At 46.5% G+C, this 14032-nt stretch overlaps 1 protein-coding gene across 1 annotated transcript in view; it reads left to right on the forward strand.

Annotated features, from left to right (window-relative positions):
• The first annotated feature begins 7849 nt into the window (after positions 1–7849).
• The window catches only part of TRIP11 (thyroid hormone receptor interactor 11), a 41329-nt gene continuing 35146 nt past the window's right edge, over positions 7850–14032 (forward strand). Inside the window, exons 1-4 of the mRNA XM_072116605.1 lie at positions 7850–8069; positions 11243–11307; positions 11389–11499; positions 13157–13423. Of these exons, the coding sequence (XP_071972706.1) occupies positions 7931–8069; positions 11243–11307; positions 11389–11499; positions 13157–13423 (582 nt within the window). The 5' untranslated portion in view covers positions 7850–7930. The remainder of the gene's footprint in view (positions 8070–11242; positions 11308–11388; positions 11500–13156; positions 13424–14032) is intronic.

Below are 14032 nucleotides of genomic sequence, written 5' to 3' on the forward strand. Positions count from 1 at the left end.
TTAAAACACAATTATACAAAATCTAGCGGCCGCATGGAACGGATGCACATCCGAGTGGCTCTTGGCATCTTTGCTATATCTAATGTCATCCAGCCACTATAAAGCCCCATATTACAACTGATGTCCGCGTGTACACTGTGGTGCCTGCTCTGATGTGTCAAATGTGCCGAGTTAGGCCCATGGGCTTGTTGTCTGACGATCCCCTGGGGGTTCTCTGATAATCTCTGTCTGCCTCTGCATTAGTTCCTCCCAGTTGACACACTGATCCGGTGCCGGCTGCTGACCGGGGCCTGCTTGTTGCCTGGAGACACGGCCTCGATTTCAGTGCACATCCGGCACTGGTATTGGCAGCCGATTTGGAGCCTCAGATGTCAGCCTGCTGAGGTACTTCCCCCAGCTCTGCAATCCCTCCAGCAATGTTTAACTCCTTCTGCAGCGTTGTAGCACATTCTGGGGCACAGATTATACAAGTGGTCGGCCCTCTGTAACTCCTCCTGGCACTATCTGCACTCCTCTAAGTCCTGCCGGGGGCTACTGCAGTGTGCTTCTTCTATTTGCCTGGACTATTGTGCTGAAGCCCTGGACCGCTTATAATATACACGAGGTCAGTGGGCCCAGGGCACCTATCACCAATTTCAGCCACTCAACTCACTGGGGCAGATTTACTTACCTGTCCCTCTACAAACCCCGAGGTGCCTTCCCCGACTCCAATGCACAGCTGCCGCGATTCACTACCAACGTGCGCAGATATCCTGCATCTGTCGCTTCCCTGCTCAGGTCCGCCGCAGTTCACCTTCTTCTTCCCGGTGCATGTAAATGCTTGGCTTGCTACACAATTTAAATGTTAAATCCCGCGGTTTGTCCGAATCCGTCACTCATCCAACGGCCTGTTCCCCCCCTCCCTGTTTTCATGTCGCATGAAAGCCGGCGCCGATGCGCCAAAATTCGATCGCATGTGACACAATCTCCAGCGTGATCCCTGCGGGACCCTTAGTAAATGAGCCCCAGTGTCTCTGGGCTACCAATGCACCACCACCAGGTTGGAAAGCCCAGACTAACCAGTGCCCCAGAAAACTGCAGTCCTCCATTATTCCTTCTCAACCTGCTGGCCAATAACACAGCACACCAGTATTATCTGCCTCCATCCACATACTGAAGCCCCAGGCCTCTGATACTCAAACATCATGTCAGCAGGCTTGGGGTTCTTATCACTAACTTCAGACACCTCCTGTACCTTATACATCATCTCTGGGTCCCCAATACTCCACCACCAGGTTGGAGGACTGACCTGCATCCCACTAATTTGATGGGTCATCACCAGGATATGCATGGACGCTCCTAAAAGCACCATTCTGCACTCTTGATTTTACTATTATCTCTTTATACACATACTGCATCACATGCCTGGATCACAAGCCAGACGCTCCTCCAGGAGTGGAGCGACAAAGAACATGCACACGCCCAGCCTCCCACAATGGTGCTGCTGGAGCCTCTGCCTCACATGGCCCCTGCCCTCGCCAGCCTACCTCCCTGCTGGCTTCTGAAGAAACTGCCAAGGAAACCTCTCTGAGGGTCTACAACCTCCTTGTTGACCAAAATAGAGGAGGTAAAGTTTGGCTTTTACAGCACGACATGCATTAGCTGTGTGCTAGGGTGAGTGAGGCCAAAGACTAAATCTCTTATCTGGAGGATACTTCGGCTCATGGTCCTAATAAGTTTTGTTCACTAGAAAGAATGAGGTGAGCAGGCCCGGCGCCAGCACCCGGCTAACCCGGGCAAGTGCCGGGGCCCACACGGGCCCCCAGATCAATTGTGGCAGTGTCGGGCGTCTCTCATAGCGATCTGTGTCTTCCGGACCACAGATCGCTATGAGAACATTTGCAGTCACTCACTGCTTTCCCCGGCAGGAGCTGCTGCATCAGAGGCTGAAGGACCTGCGATGACGTCATTGTCACATGACCTGCCGGGGAGAGCAGTGACCACACAGAGACCTGCATCAGTGAGGTGAGGGTGGAGACATGGGGGGCAGTGTGTATACAGAGGGAGAGGGTAGCAGTGTGTATACAGGGGGAGGAGGGGGGGCAGTGTGTATACAGAGGGAGAGGGTAGCAGTGTGTATACAGGGGAGAGGGTAGCAGTGTGTATTCAGGAGGGAGAGGGTAGCAGTGTGTATACAGGAGGGAGAGGGTAGCAGTGTGTATACAGGAGGGAGAGGGTAGCAGTGTGTATACAGGAGGGAGAGGGTAGCAGTGTGTATACAGGAGGGGGGAGGATGTGTCCACGCGCGGGAGGGGGGCAGTGCGACTACTGAAGGGGGGGGGGGCCCATAAAGGGGCCCACTAGGGCTCTGTCGCCCAGGGGCCCACTAAAACCTGGAGCCGGCCCTGGAGGTGAGCACAATCACCTGCGGATTCCACCGATATCTATGAGGTAAAAGAGGCCCTGGATATGAAATCGGTCAGAGGGAAGGGGTTCTTTCTTGACGACTGGAAGGGGTTCGGGCCGAAGGAGAGGTCTTGAGAGCCCGATGACAACATCCTGGATTATGGTCTTCTACAGTCCAAGAAGGGGAAGCGAAGAAGGGGTACTGTCAGGCGGTAAAGTGGTGAGGCTGTAAAAACAAGGAAGCAGTTGTACTCCAGATCCCCTCTGATACTCAATTACAGCACTATGCTTCCCATCACCCCAGGTCTCTGTATGTATACAGAGATGGAGCGGTGACGTCATGACCACAGCACGCTTCCTCTGCTGCCCGCTCTGGTCATGACATCACTGCTGTGCCTCTGTATACATGGGAGACACATCAATGGACTGGAGCACCTAAGGCAGTGGTGGCAAACCTTTGGCACGGATGAAAGAGGTGGCTCTCAGAGCCCTCTTTATGGGCACCCTTGCCATCACCTCAGGGTAGAGTTTGACAGACAGGACTCAAGACCTCTTCCAGTCCCAGGCAGCCCAGGACCCCAGAAGGAAGCTACAATGATAATCCAAACTTCTTCTTTCTACTGTATTGGTGTCCTCGGGTGCCTATACAATTTAAACATATGAAAGAGCAGGTAGTAATGAGTTACTGCTTAAAATGTCGCATTGGCATTTTGCAAAAAATATGTGGGTTTGGGCACTCTGTGTCTAAAAGGTTTGCCATCACGGACCTAAGGCAACCCCTTTAACTATAAAGGGCACTGTATATATTAGTGGCTCAGTAGTTCAGGGTTGGTGGGGCTAGGTTTAGTTACCACATTTAGGTTCTCAGCTGAGCTTGAATTATATTTAGGAATGCAAATCATGCACAGTGGAGAGGATTGTCACCAGGTTGCATGTGCACAGTGTAAAACACGAGTTGCACATTCCTGATCGCAAGTGTGAACACAGCCGGAGGCCACATGCACTAGGTTAAACGCATCCCCAAATGCATAAGTGTTTTGTAAGTAGTAACATGTGTTTTAACATTAACCCCTTTGTGACTGATTCATTGGTGCCTTAATCGACATCTATCACCAGATCAAGGATTGTAGAACAAACATGCAGACATAATGGTGTGTGCCTCTCTGGCAGGATCTGCTCTTATTTTAGCTTCTTATGCCCTGGTTTTTAAGAAAAAAAAAGGCCTTTGAAATTATGCAAATGAGCCTAAGGGGCTCAAGGTTGCATTAACTCCAATGGAGCCTGGAGCCCCTCAGGCTCATTTGCTTGATTTCAAAGGCCTTTTGTTCTTAAAAACCAGGGCATAAGAATCTAAAATAAGAGCAGATCCTGCCAGTGTGGCCCCATGCCAGTATGTTGGTGTGCTTGGTTTACAATCCTTGATCTGGTGATAGATGTCCTTTAATGTCCAGGTCAATTTTTGACGTTATGCTATGTACTTCTTTAACCCCTTAATGACCAAGCACATGATGATGAAGGCCTATTTTTCAAAACCAGCATGTGTCACTATAACTTTAGAATGCTTTAACTTACTCAAGTGTTTTTGAGGGTTTTTTTTCTGTTACATTTTGTACTTCAAAATAGTATGAAATTTAGGTTAACATTTATTTATGAAAAAAAGGTGAATTTGGTAAAATTTTGAAAAAAATGTGCTATTTTCAAACTGATAGTTCTAATACCCCAATTAGTTACTAACATTTACCATATCTCAGCTTTGTGTTAGCGTCATTTTAGAAGTGTCCTTTTGTTTTATTACGCCACTAGAAAGATCACAAATCCTACAGCATTCTCTAAAATTTTCAAGAAAATTTTAGAACTTTCAGAGTGTCACAGTTCGCTTAGGGACTAACTGTCTGAGTCTCTTAGGGAAGAGTGTGTGGACCCGCTGGAGCACCGCAGGAGATGGAGATGGTTCTAGCCGACAAACAGGACCGGAGTCTAAGTGGCACCCACCGCAGAGAGGGATGGTCTTGCTGCAGCGGGGTGCCACCAGGTCGTTTCACGGGGGCGACTAGGCCTGGGGTGGCAGCCAAGGTAACAGGGAGCAGGAGGACATGCAGGCCACAGTCCGAGCCTGAGGGTGACAGCAGGAGTACGGCTTGGAAGCAGGAGCTGGCACACAACACAGGCAGAACGGAACGGACTGGCCCACGGAGGAGAGCTGGTGGCTTGGAGGAGTCTGGGAACGCTGGGAACAGAGGAGCCACCAGTAGTGTCTGGGAACGCTGGAGAGACAGGACACAGGAGCGTATGGGAATGCTGAAGACACAGGAGCGTCTGGGAATGCTGGGGACTATCCCACACCTCTTCTGGAACAGCTTAGGGAAGCTTAGTACGGAAACCATGGAAGTTCCGTTGGGCACAGAAGATAGGGCTCTCACTTACAGGAAACAATGCTGAAGATCCGGTGAGGCAGGAAGTGAGGTGCTGGATCATAAGAGCTGAGCCGGATTAGCCAGCGCCAATCAGGAGGACGCCGGCTCTTTAAGGCTAGGGGAGCCGGCGCATGCGCGCCCTAGTGAGCGGGGATGCGTGGCCTAGTCGGGAAGCAGGAGTGTTGGAGAGGTGAGTCCAGGCCAGGGGGTTGGGAACACATGGGAGGGAACGGGTGTACCTGCTATCCGTACCGAGGATCGTGGGTGTGGCCGTGACAGTACCCCCCCCCCCCTTTAGGGCCCCTCTTCCTTTCTTCTTCAGCCTCTTCTTTCACCTCCTCCACTTCTTCTTGGTGACAGGACACCTGAGGAGGAGAGCAGGAACTGTTATACTTGGAGACACTGTAATGACACCACGAGAGGTCACTCCCAGGACCCCAAGGTGTTGGCGTCTCCTGGACAATAAAGAAAGAACAGGACAAACCCAGATGAGGTGCTTGGAACTGGCACGAGATAGGCTGGGGTAATCCTGGGGACGTCTGGAACGTCCTCTGGACATGAGTAGAACTCTGTTAACTTGCATTGATTCCCTGCAGTAAGCCGCTACCTGGGAGTGGAGTCTAAGTGGCACCCGGTTTTCACCAGAACCAGCCACAAAGCGGGATGGATTTGCTGCAGCGTGGCACCTTCAGGTCTATCCACAGGCACAAATTTGTCTGCGATGGTGGCTAAGGCAAAGTAGAGTTGTGAGGCAGAATCGTGGTCAGGGACAGTCAGGAGGTCGAGACAGGCAGCACAGGATTGAGGTAGGAGGCAGAAGGGGAGGTCAGGGCAGGCAGCGGAGAAGCATAGTCAGGAATAGAACCAAGGTCAGAACAGGAATTCACCAAACAATTGCCGGTTACAAGGAACAAGTTCACTAAGGCACAAGGAACAAAGATCCGGAAGATGAGTACACTTTTGTTTTTTTTTTCCCTTGACTCGAGTATAAGCCGAGTAAGGGTTTTTCAGCACATTTTTTGGCTTATACTACTCGAGTATATACAGTATCACATTATCATTGTCCATTCCTGTATTGGTGCAAGAAACCGTATAATCCAGACAAAACGGGACTTGGACATGATAAGACATTTCTACTGCAGCTGGGGGAATATCTGCAACATCCTTGGATACTATTCTGTCCAAATCCAGTACCACATCAAGATTCTTTGGACATATCACAAAGTCATCATCATCATCACCACACAGGCTAAGCTCAGTACCATCAAGTGGGACCCCAAAATAAAACTATTTTATGACCAGTCACAGGCTCCCTTTAGTATGGCAAAACAAACTGTAATGTGGGAGAATTTTATAGGAGATAGATAGATGATGGGCAGCACAGTGGCTTAGTGGGTAGCATTACAGCCTTGTAGCGCTGGGGATCTGTGTTCAAGTCACAGGTCAACATCTGCAAAGAGATTGTATGTTCTCTCTGTGTTTGCGTGGGTTTCCTCTGGGTTCTCCAGTTTCCTCCCAGACTCCAAAACATACTGGTAGTTGTATTAGATTGTGAGCCCCATTGGACTGATTTGGCAAGCTCTCTGTGTGCTATATAAATAAAGGATTTATTAATTATTATTATAATAGAAGATAAATATGAAATATGATTTCTAGAAGCAGAACTTTAGTGGATGATATATACAATAGATAGATATGAGAGATAAAAACAGTAGAAGAGAGAAGATTGATTCATAAATAGAGAAAAAGCAAGATATGTAAATGGTCAGATTATAGGAGATAGATAACTAGACTGATAGATGATAACATTCAAAAATATATTGGGGGTAGAAGTATGGGGCTATGAATTCAAACTAATGGGGAGCCCACAAATTCTAGCTAGTGCTACTGACATACTATTACAGGAGGTTCCTGGGTCACAGACTGTTATTATGTATTATACTAACACAGCAAAGGTTGGGTTCACATCACGTTTTATGTATACACTAAGGCTGCATCCACACAGGGCCACATCTACCATAAGGCGAGATGGAAATCTCGCCTCAGGCGGCAGAATGTGGAGCCCTTTAAAGAGCGGCATTTTGCCGCTCTAATGTGGATGATTCGGGCGTCAACAGGCATTTTATATATAAAATGAAGGAATGTTTAATATGTGTGGAGCGTGTGGTCAGTTGTGTTGTGAGGGGTGATACGTCATGGATTGGAGAACCTGGAATAATGTCCTCCTGATGGAAGAGATTGTCATCTATAAGGTACTAGATGCCACTAATGATTCTCAGCACCTGTAATCAGTCACACAGTTTCAGTGCGCTGCCTGTAGGGACGTTAATTCTTAGTAAAGTCTTCAACATTTACAGAACAGGGAGCAGGCAATTCGCCTTAGGCACAAATATGCTAGATTCGGCCCTGCACTACCGTATGGGGGACGTATGTAAGGCCACAAGCTTGCGGCTGTAAATACGTCCTCAATAGACGGCAATGGCCGCAAGGAGCGATACGATGCATCATACCGCTCTGTACACAGTAAAAAGATACTGCCTTCTGAGTCGTGGTATCTAAGCTTGTCATATACAATACTACCTGCTGAGCTGCTGTATCTAAACTTGTCAGAAGCGATACTGACTGCTGAGCCTCTGTATCTAAGCCTGGTAGATGCGATACTGCCTGTTGAGACACTGTATCTAAGCTTGTAAGATGTGATACAGTCTTAACTGCTGAATCTAAGCAGCTTCCCCCATGTGCAGCAGCACTGCACTCTCCTCTGTTTTGATTCTGCTTTGCACATGTGGTCTTGAACTTAGGGTCTTCCCCTTGGCTCCGCCCCTTTGTTTGGAGGACCTCCAGATGTCCCAGCATGCACTGCGCTATGGACACGTCGCTCCGCTCCAATCATAGATCGCTGACTATTATGGCTGCTGTCGAGTTGGCGGAGACCGGGCCGGCAATGTAAAGCCGGAGCTGGACATGAGGTTATCACCCGTCACAAGAAGAGCCGAGCATTGAGGCGTCATCGGTCGGTGATTGTCCTGCACTTCCGCTCTCCCCCCGGCTTGGTGTACCGCGCGGCTCCGGTGTGAAGTTCCGGCTGTGTAGAAGATTCTCCAGGATCTCCTCCAGGTCTTCCCGCAGCCATGGCTTCCTGGTTCGGTGGTATTGGCTCAGGCCTGGGCCAGTCACTGGGACAAGTGGGGGGCAGCCTATCCTCCCTGACAGGACAGATCTCCAGCTTCACCAAGGACATGTTACTGGAGGGGGCCGAGGAGCTGCCAGGTGAGGGCTGGGTATCCCTGTCACCTAAAGGGTGTGTGTCATTCCCAGAGCTGCCCCGCAGTACTGGGGTCTGCGGTGACCCGGGCTACTGGGGTCTGCGGTGACTCCTGTCAAGTTGGATGTAATTTGACTCGTTATAAACTGTCTCGTGTGTCTTAATATGCTTGAGGTTTTTTTCAACTCTCCTTCATATTGATTGGTACCCCACTATTGCTAATGCTGTGTCTATCCTTCCAAATATTACCTTTTGAATGTTAGGGGGCTTTTATTATCAATAAGTTGACAGCGGGTTGCTCAGTTTGGTTGCCAGGAACTTGTCCAGTCCATACTTAGCCAGAGCTTCCCTATCTAGCAGGAGATACGTTTTTACCAGTTAGCATATAGCAATGTTGGCTGACCTTTTGGGGACAGAGTGCCCAAGCTACAACCAAAACCCACTTATATGTTGCAAAGTGCCGACATGACAATTTAAGCCGTAACTTATTGTTCCCTGCTGTATCACAGGTTTTAATTGCTTAGGGATCCTGAGTTCACCAATACAAGAGAATGATGATGGAGAAATTTGGATTGTATCTTCCCTCCAGGGTCCCTTGAAGAGGAAGGATCAGGGGACCCAGAGCAGGAGCTCCAATGACAATCCATCTCTATCCATACCTTCTGGCTCCTCCTGTAGTCCTGGCAGCCAAGGATGTCGCTTTAAAATAGGTCTGAGCATGGCATGTCCTGGGCTGTCTTGGATCACAGGAGAAAGCCTTGAGTCCTATCTGGCAAACTCTGTGTTGGAGTGAAGACCTGGGTGCCAACAGAAAGGGTTCTGAGTGCCACCTCTGGCACCCGTGCCCTAGGTTCGCCACCACTGGCATATAGTAAGTGCCATAACTATTTGTTTAGTACTATATGTATAAGAATTAGGTCCCTCACATTACTGATTTCAGATATGTTTTTGTCATTGTGTCACAAGATAAAAGATACATTTTACATTCCCTCCATTTACTATTTATGCATGGAAAATAGTTATAGTAATGGTGTCCCTGTATTAATAGCCACTTCTTAACATTATGTACAGTATTACTTCAAATGTCAGTCTTGCTTGGTAAAATACTAGTATTTCTAATTTAATTATCTTCCTTAGTTATATCTTGTATTATACTTCAAAGCTGTTCTCACTATTCTGCTGGAGGAGATTCATCAAGATTTGTTTGTTATTTTCTGCTGTACAAGCCTTGAAATCGCTGTTTCCCCTTATGGCACTTCCTCGCCAAGTGGGTGTGGAGGATTGTGAGGTGCGCCCTGCCAGGCAACAAAGTGGCTCCACACCCACAAATTAGCTATAGCCTTCAGCCGTAGGTTATGGCACATTTCTATGTCAGGCAGGACCTGGTGTAGAATTGTCTGTCCTCCCACCAGAGCTGGAGCCGCCTCATGTATCTGGCAGGTCAGGGAGGGTTGGTCTGCAATCATAAGCTGGTGCACAATGAGAAAGATAAATGACCCCCATTACTTATCTTGTACTGATCCAGAGTTATATTCTGTATTATACTCCAGAGCTGCATGCATCATTCTGCCGGAGGATGCACTGTGTACGCACATTACAATACGTATTATGTATTAGGCCTCTTGCCCGCGAGTGAGTACAGTCAGTGGAAATCACTCTGTGCGCAGAAAGGATCTCCTGACCCAAACTTCGGATCACTGGCCTGAGTCATTAAAATCATATGTTGCTGGTCACAGGTGGATCTGACATGAAGTAAATGGTGATGGGTGGACACTGTAATAGCAGATCTCCTTGGCTGCTTTGCCACTATGGAAGAGTGAGAATTATCGTAATACGTTTGTAGTGGACATCATGTGCCTTTTATTATAAACTACAGACAAGTAATTTTTTTTTCATTATTGGGGCACAGATTTAAAGAGGACCTGTCGCCTAGAAATTTGGCACTAGGATCTGCTTACTAAAGTTAGTAGCTCCCAGTGCTAAAACAAACGCTGCAATGTTAGAGTGATAGCGTTATCGGAAACCTCTGATAACGCTATCTAACACTGTGGCGGATTGCAATGTAAACGCCAAACCGCTCTCAAAGCTGTTCGTGTATTCATGAGTGAGCGGTCCGAGACACTGCCCTGCCCGCTCCATAGGCCGCCTGTGACTGCCCACGTCACCGCCCACGTCACCGCCCACAAACCCGCCCCCTCATGAATACACCAGACAGCTTTGAGGGTGGTCCGGCGTTTACATTGTACTCTGCCGCATTGTTGGAGGTTCTATCGTTCTAACATTGCGTCATTTGTTTTAGTACTAGGCGCTGCTTACTTTAGTAAGTGCCAAATTTCTGGGTGACAGGTCCTCTTTAAGTTTTGTGTGGTAGCAAAAAAAAACTAACGTCTAAAATTTTGTAAGCACTGTGTTGCAGACAGTAGGAAAAAATACTCATTTTTAATTTTTGTTATTTAACATAAATTTGTCTAAACCCTAATAATGTCACCATATAATCTCCACACTTACCTGTGCTCTTTGCCCTGCTGACATCATCACAATCCCTAGAACAAGGGCCTTTTTTTTTTTTTTTTTTTCTTTTTTTTCCTTTTATCATTTTGTGGCCTTTGGGTGATGTATTTGGTTTCAGCATATTTTATGACCAGTTGTTGATTTCAGCTCATTGTCACTTAACCCCTTCGAGCTCTATGACAGATCACAGCTCTCCGTACACCAAAGTATGAAAAAGTTATTAGCATCAGAAGATGACAAATTTTTTTTTCTTTTTCGTACCCATTGGTTTCATTTTTGAAAATGTTTTAAAACTCAATAAAATGTATATAAATTTGGTATCGCTGTGATCGGAACGAACCAAAGGGAGAGGTGTTATTTGGAGCATAAAAAGTCTTAAAAACTGAACCCACAAGATAGTGACACACATTCCAAAAACGGCTCCTCTCCTGACCCTAAGTAGTGCTTGATATTGCAAACTAAGCTCTATTAATGTATGTACAGTTGTGCTATAAAACCCACACCAGGTATGGTGCTATTTTTGGAAATTGTACAGTATATATGTTGAATTACACAGACGATAATTGTTGTGGTATTTAGATCTGTTGTATATGTCACCTGTAATTTGAGGGTCATGGAACACGATATGGGAAAGTCATGCATATCATCTTAATATGCTTGGTTACAGAGGGGAGTCCAGAGCTCCACACATCCAGAGACATAGAGAGTATACAGGCTCTGCTGAGGTCAGAGGTAAGTGTCATCGCTAACTCATTGCTCTTACAAGTGTCTGTGTAGATGATGTTGCTCATAACTTCTCTGTCTGGATTACAGAATGAGAGGCTGAAGAAGTTGTGTTCAGAGCTGGAAGATAAACTGGAAGCAGCTGAACTGCAAGTGAAGCAACAATCTGTGGACTACAGGAACCGGCTGCAGCAGAAAGAGGTGCAGTGCTTGTTGTTAAAGGGAACCTACCACCACAAATCTACCTATAAAGGTAGATCGGGTGGTAGGTGGATCAATGGGACGTGAGAAGAGCCCTTTTAAGGGCTAATCCTCACGTCCCCGTAGTTTTTTAGTAACTTTTATTTGAGTTTTATGCTAATTTTCTTATGCGGCTACTGGGGCGTGGAGTAGCCGCATCTGAGGTTACACGAGGTGGCTACTCCACGCCCCGGTAGCCACTTTACCGCTCCTACTCACCATCTTCGGCGCGCAGCTGCTCGTAGCTGCGCACCCTCGTCCGACGATCCTGCAGTCTGCGCATGCAGCCCCGGGTTCAGAGCAGTGACCGCGCAGACTCCACGCCCCAGTAGCCGCATAAGAAAATTAGCATAAAAGTCAAATAAAAGTTACTAAAAAAGTGCGGGGACGTGAGCATTAGCCCTTAAAAGGGCTATCCTCACGTCCCATTGATCCACCTACCACCCAATCTACCTTTATAGGTAGATTTGTGGTGGTAGGTTCCCTTTAAATGTTTCATACGGAGTAATATCAAGAGGTTGCATTAACGCCTGTACAAGTGTCATAGATGCTTGTTTAGGCGGTTTTACTCCAACAGAAAAACTCTCATGCACAGAAGTTTGTATGAGTGTTTTCTCTTCTCTCCCTCAGTCTTGGCTGTGAGCTGCAGCTAATTCATGCACCGTTGCTGCTGCAGCTCACGGTCTCAATAGAAGATCATGTGAACGGAACACAGTTACTCATTACAGGCAACAGATGCCTGGATTCTTCTGGCCACTGATGACCTTTTACAGCAGCTGCTAGCTTCAGCCGTGAGGAACCCTGGCCATCTACATGGCACTGTGTGCCCCTGCCATCCGATACTATGACTGATCTAATTAGTTTCCTGTCAAAGCAGCCCCCAAATGCAACATTCACTGATATGACACCTCAGGGATTCCCTAAGCATGCAGAGAAGGTGTCATGTGCCTGTGTATACAGATTACTGATAACAGTGATCCAATGGGATGTTAACATAAGATCACTGTTATATGTGGTCTGTAGCAGGGGACAAATATTACCGTAATCAAATACAAATTCAATAAAATAAATTATTAAAAAATGTAAAAAAAAGTTATTGAGTTATTATTCAGTCATTGATTTTAATCATTAGGGCCTTTATAATAGGCTGGAACTTGTAAATTTAGATAATTGATGCATAGAAAACGTCTACAGAATTAACATCACCTACAGGCTTAGAACAGAAGGTTTTATAGAAAACGCCATTGTTGCCTAAAAAGTCACATGTTATGTGACACAGGGTATGTCTGGAAAACTCTCCATAAACCTCAATGAGTCCAGAGCGTTGTTCTGTACAGCCGTAAGGCTTCTGTAATGCAGATCACTAAATGCTGTTCCTATGGATCACGGAAGCTGCAGCCCCTTTAGTCTTGGACAGACAATAGTAGAAAATTCTAATGAGAAAAAAGTCAAAGATTTTATATATTATTTATTATACAGACATGTTGGTGCTGCCATGACCTTGCACAATGTGATTATTTTTTCTAATGGAGGCAGTAGGCTTTAGCTAAACATGGTTGATTAAAATCTTAAAGGTGAGATATCTGAGATCTCAACAGATTATGTTCCTGGCACCTAGGTGGAAATAAGCCATCTCAAAGCCAAGCTGAACTCTCTCCAGGATGAGATGCAGAAATCCCAAGTCTCCGCACAGCTATCCAGTGTGCCTTTGCAAGCAGCTGACTCTTCTGCCTTCATGTCTAGCATCCAGCCACCACTTTCTGGCTTCCAAGGGGATGATATGGACTTTGGGGATGTTATCTGGTCTCAGCAAGAAATCAACACATTGTCCAATGAGGTATCCAGGCTAAAATCGGAGATGTCCCACTGGAAGCACCTAGCACAGGTGGGCAACTAGATTTAAGTGTGATGCCCCCTATACTCTTAGAAAGGGGATTAGCTATGAAGAGCACCTTGGTAAGATGTATAGCTGCACAGCATTTGAATATTTCAGTGATAGTTACTGATTTGGGGGAGTTGTCACATACTTTAGTCATGTTGTTTTGAGTAGATAAAGTAAAAATTCCTCTTTGCTTTGTCTTCTTGCTGAAAACTGAGGAAGGACCTGTCTGAATATTTTAAATGCACAATCAAATAAAGCTTGTGATTCTCTGAACCTATAAAACTTTTATTACAGATGGTCCAGTGACAAAAACAAAGAGGAATTTTCATTTTCTTTTTTCTTTTTTTCTGATCTGTTATTTTGAAGGTTCCCATCCATACATTACATTAACTGCTCATTGATTTATACTATACTTTATTAACCCTGGGGTTCAGAGTATCTGAACACCTGTTGCTCACTACCCAAGTTCCAGGAGGAGAACACAATGGGCACATTTACTAAGAATGAAGGAAACTGCACTAAAAGTGCTCTGCCTGTGTATATTGCTGGGTGCAATAGATTCATTAAGAACATGCACCAGAAATCATGAATCTGTCGCATCCCTGCACTGGC

The sequence above is a fragment of the Engystomops pustulosus genome, chromosome 7, assembly GCF_040894005.1.
Source record: "Engystomops pustulosus chromosome 7, aEngPut4.maternal, whole genome shotgun sequence".
NCBI lineage: Eukaryota > Metazoa > Chordata > Amphibia > Anura > Leptodactylidae > Engystomops > Engystomops pustulosus.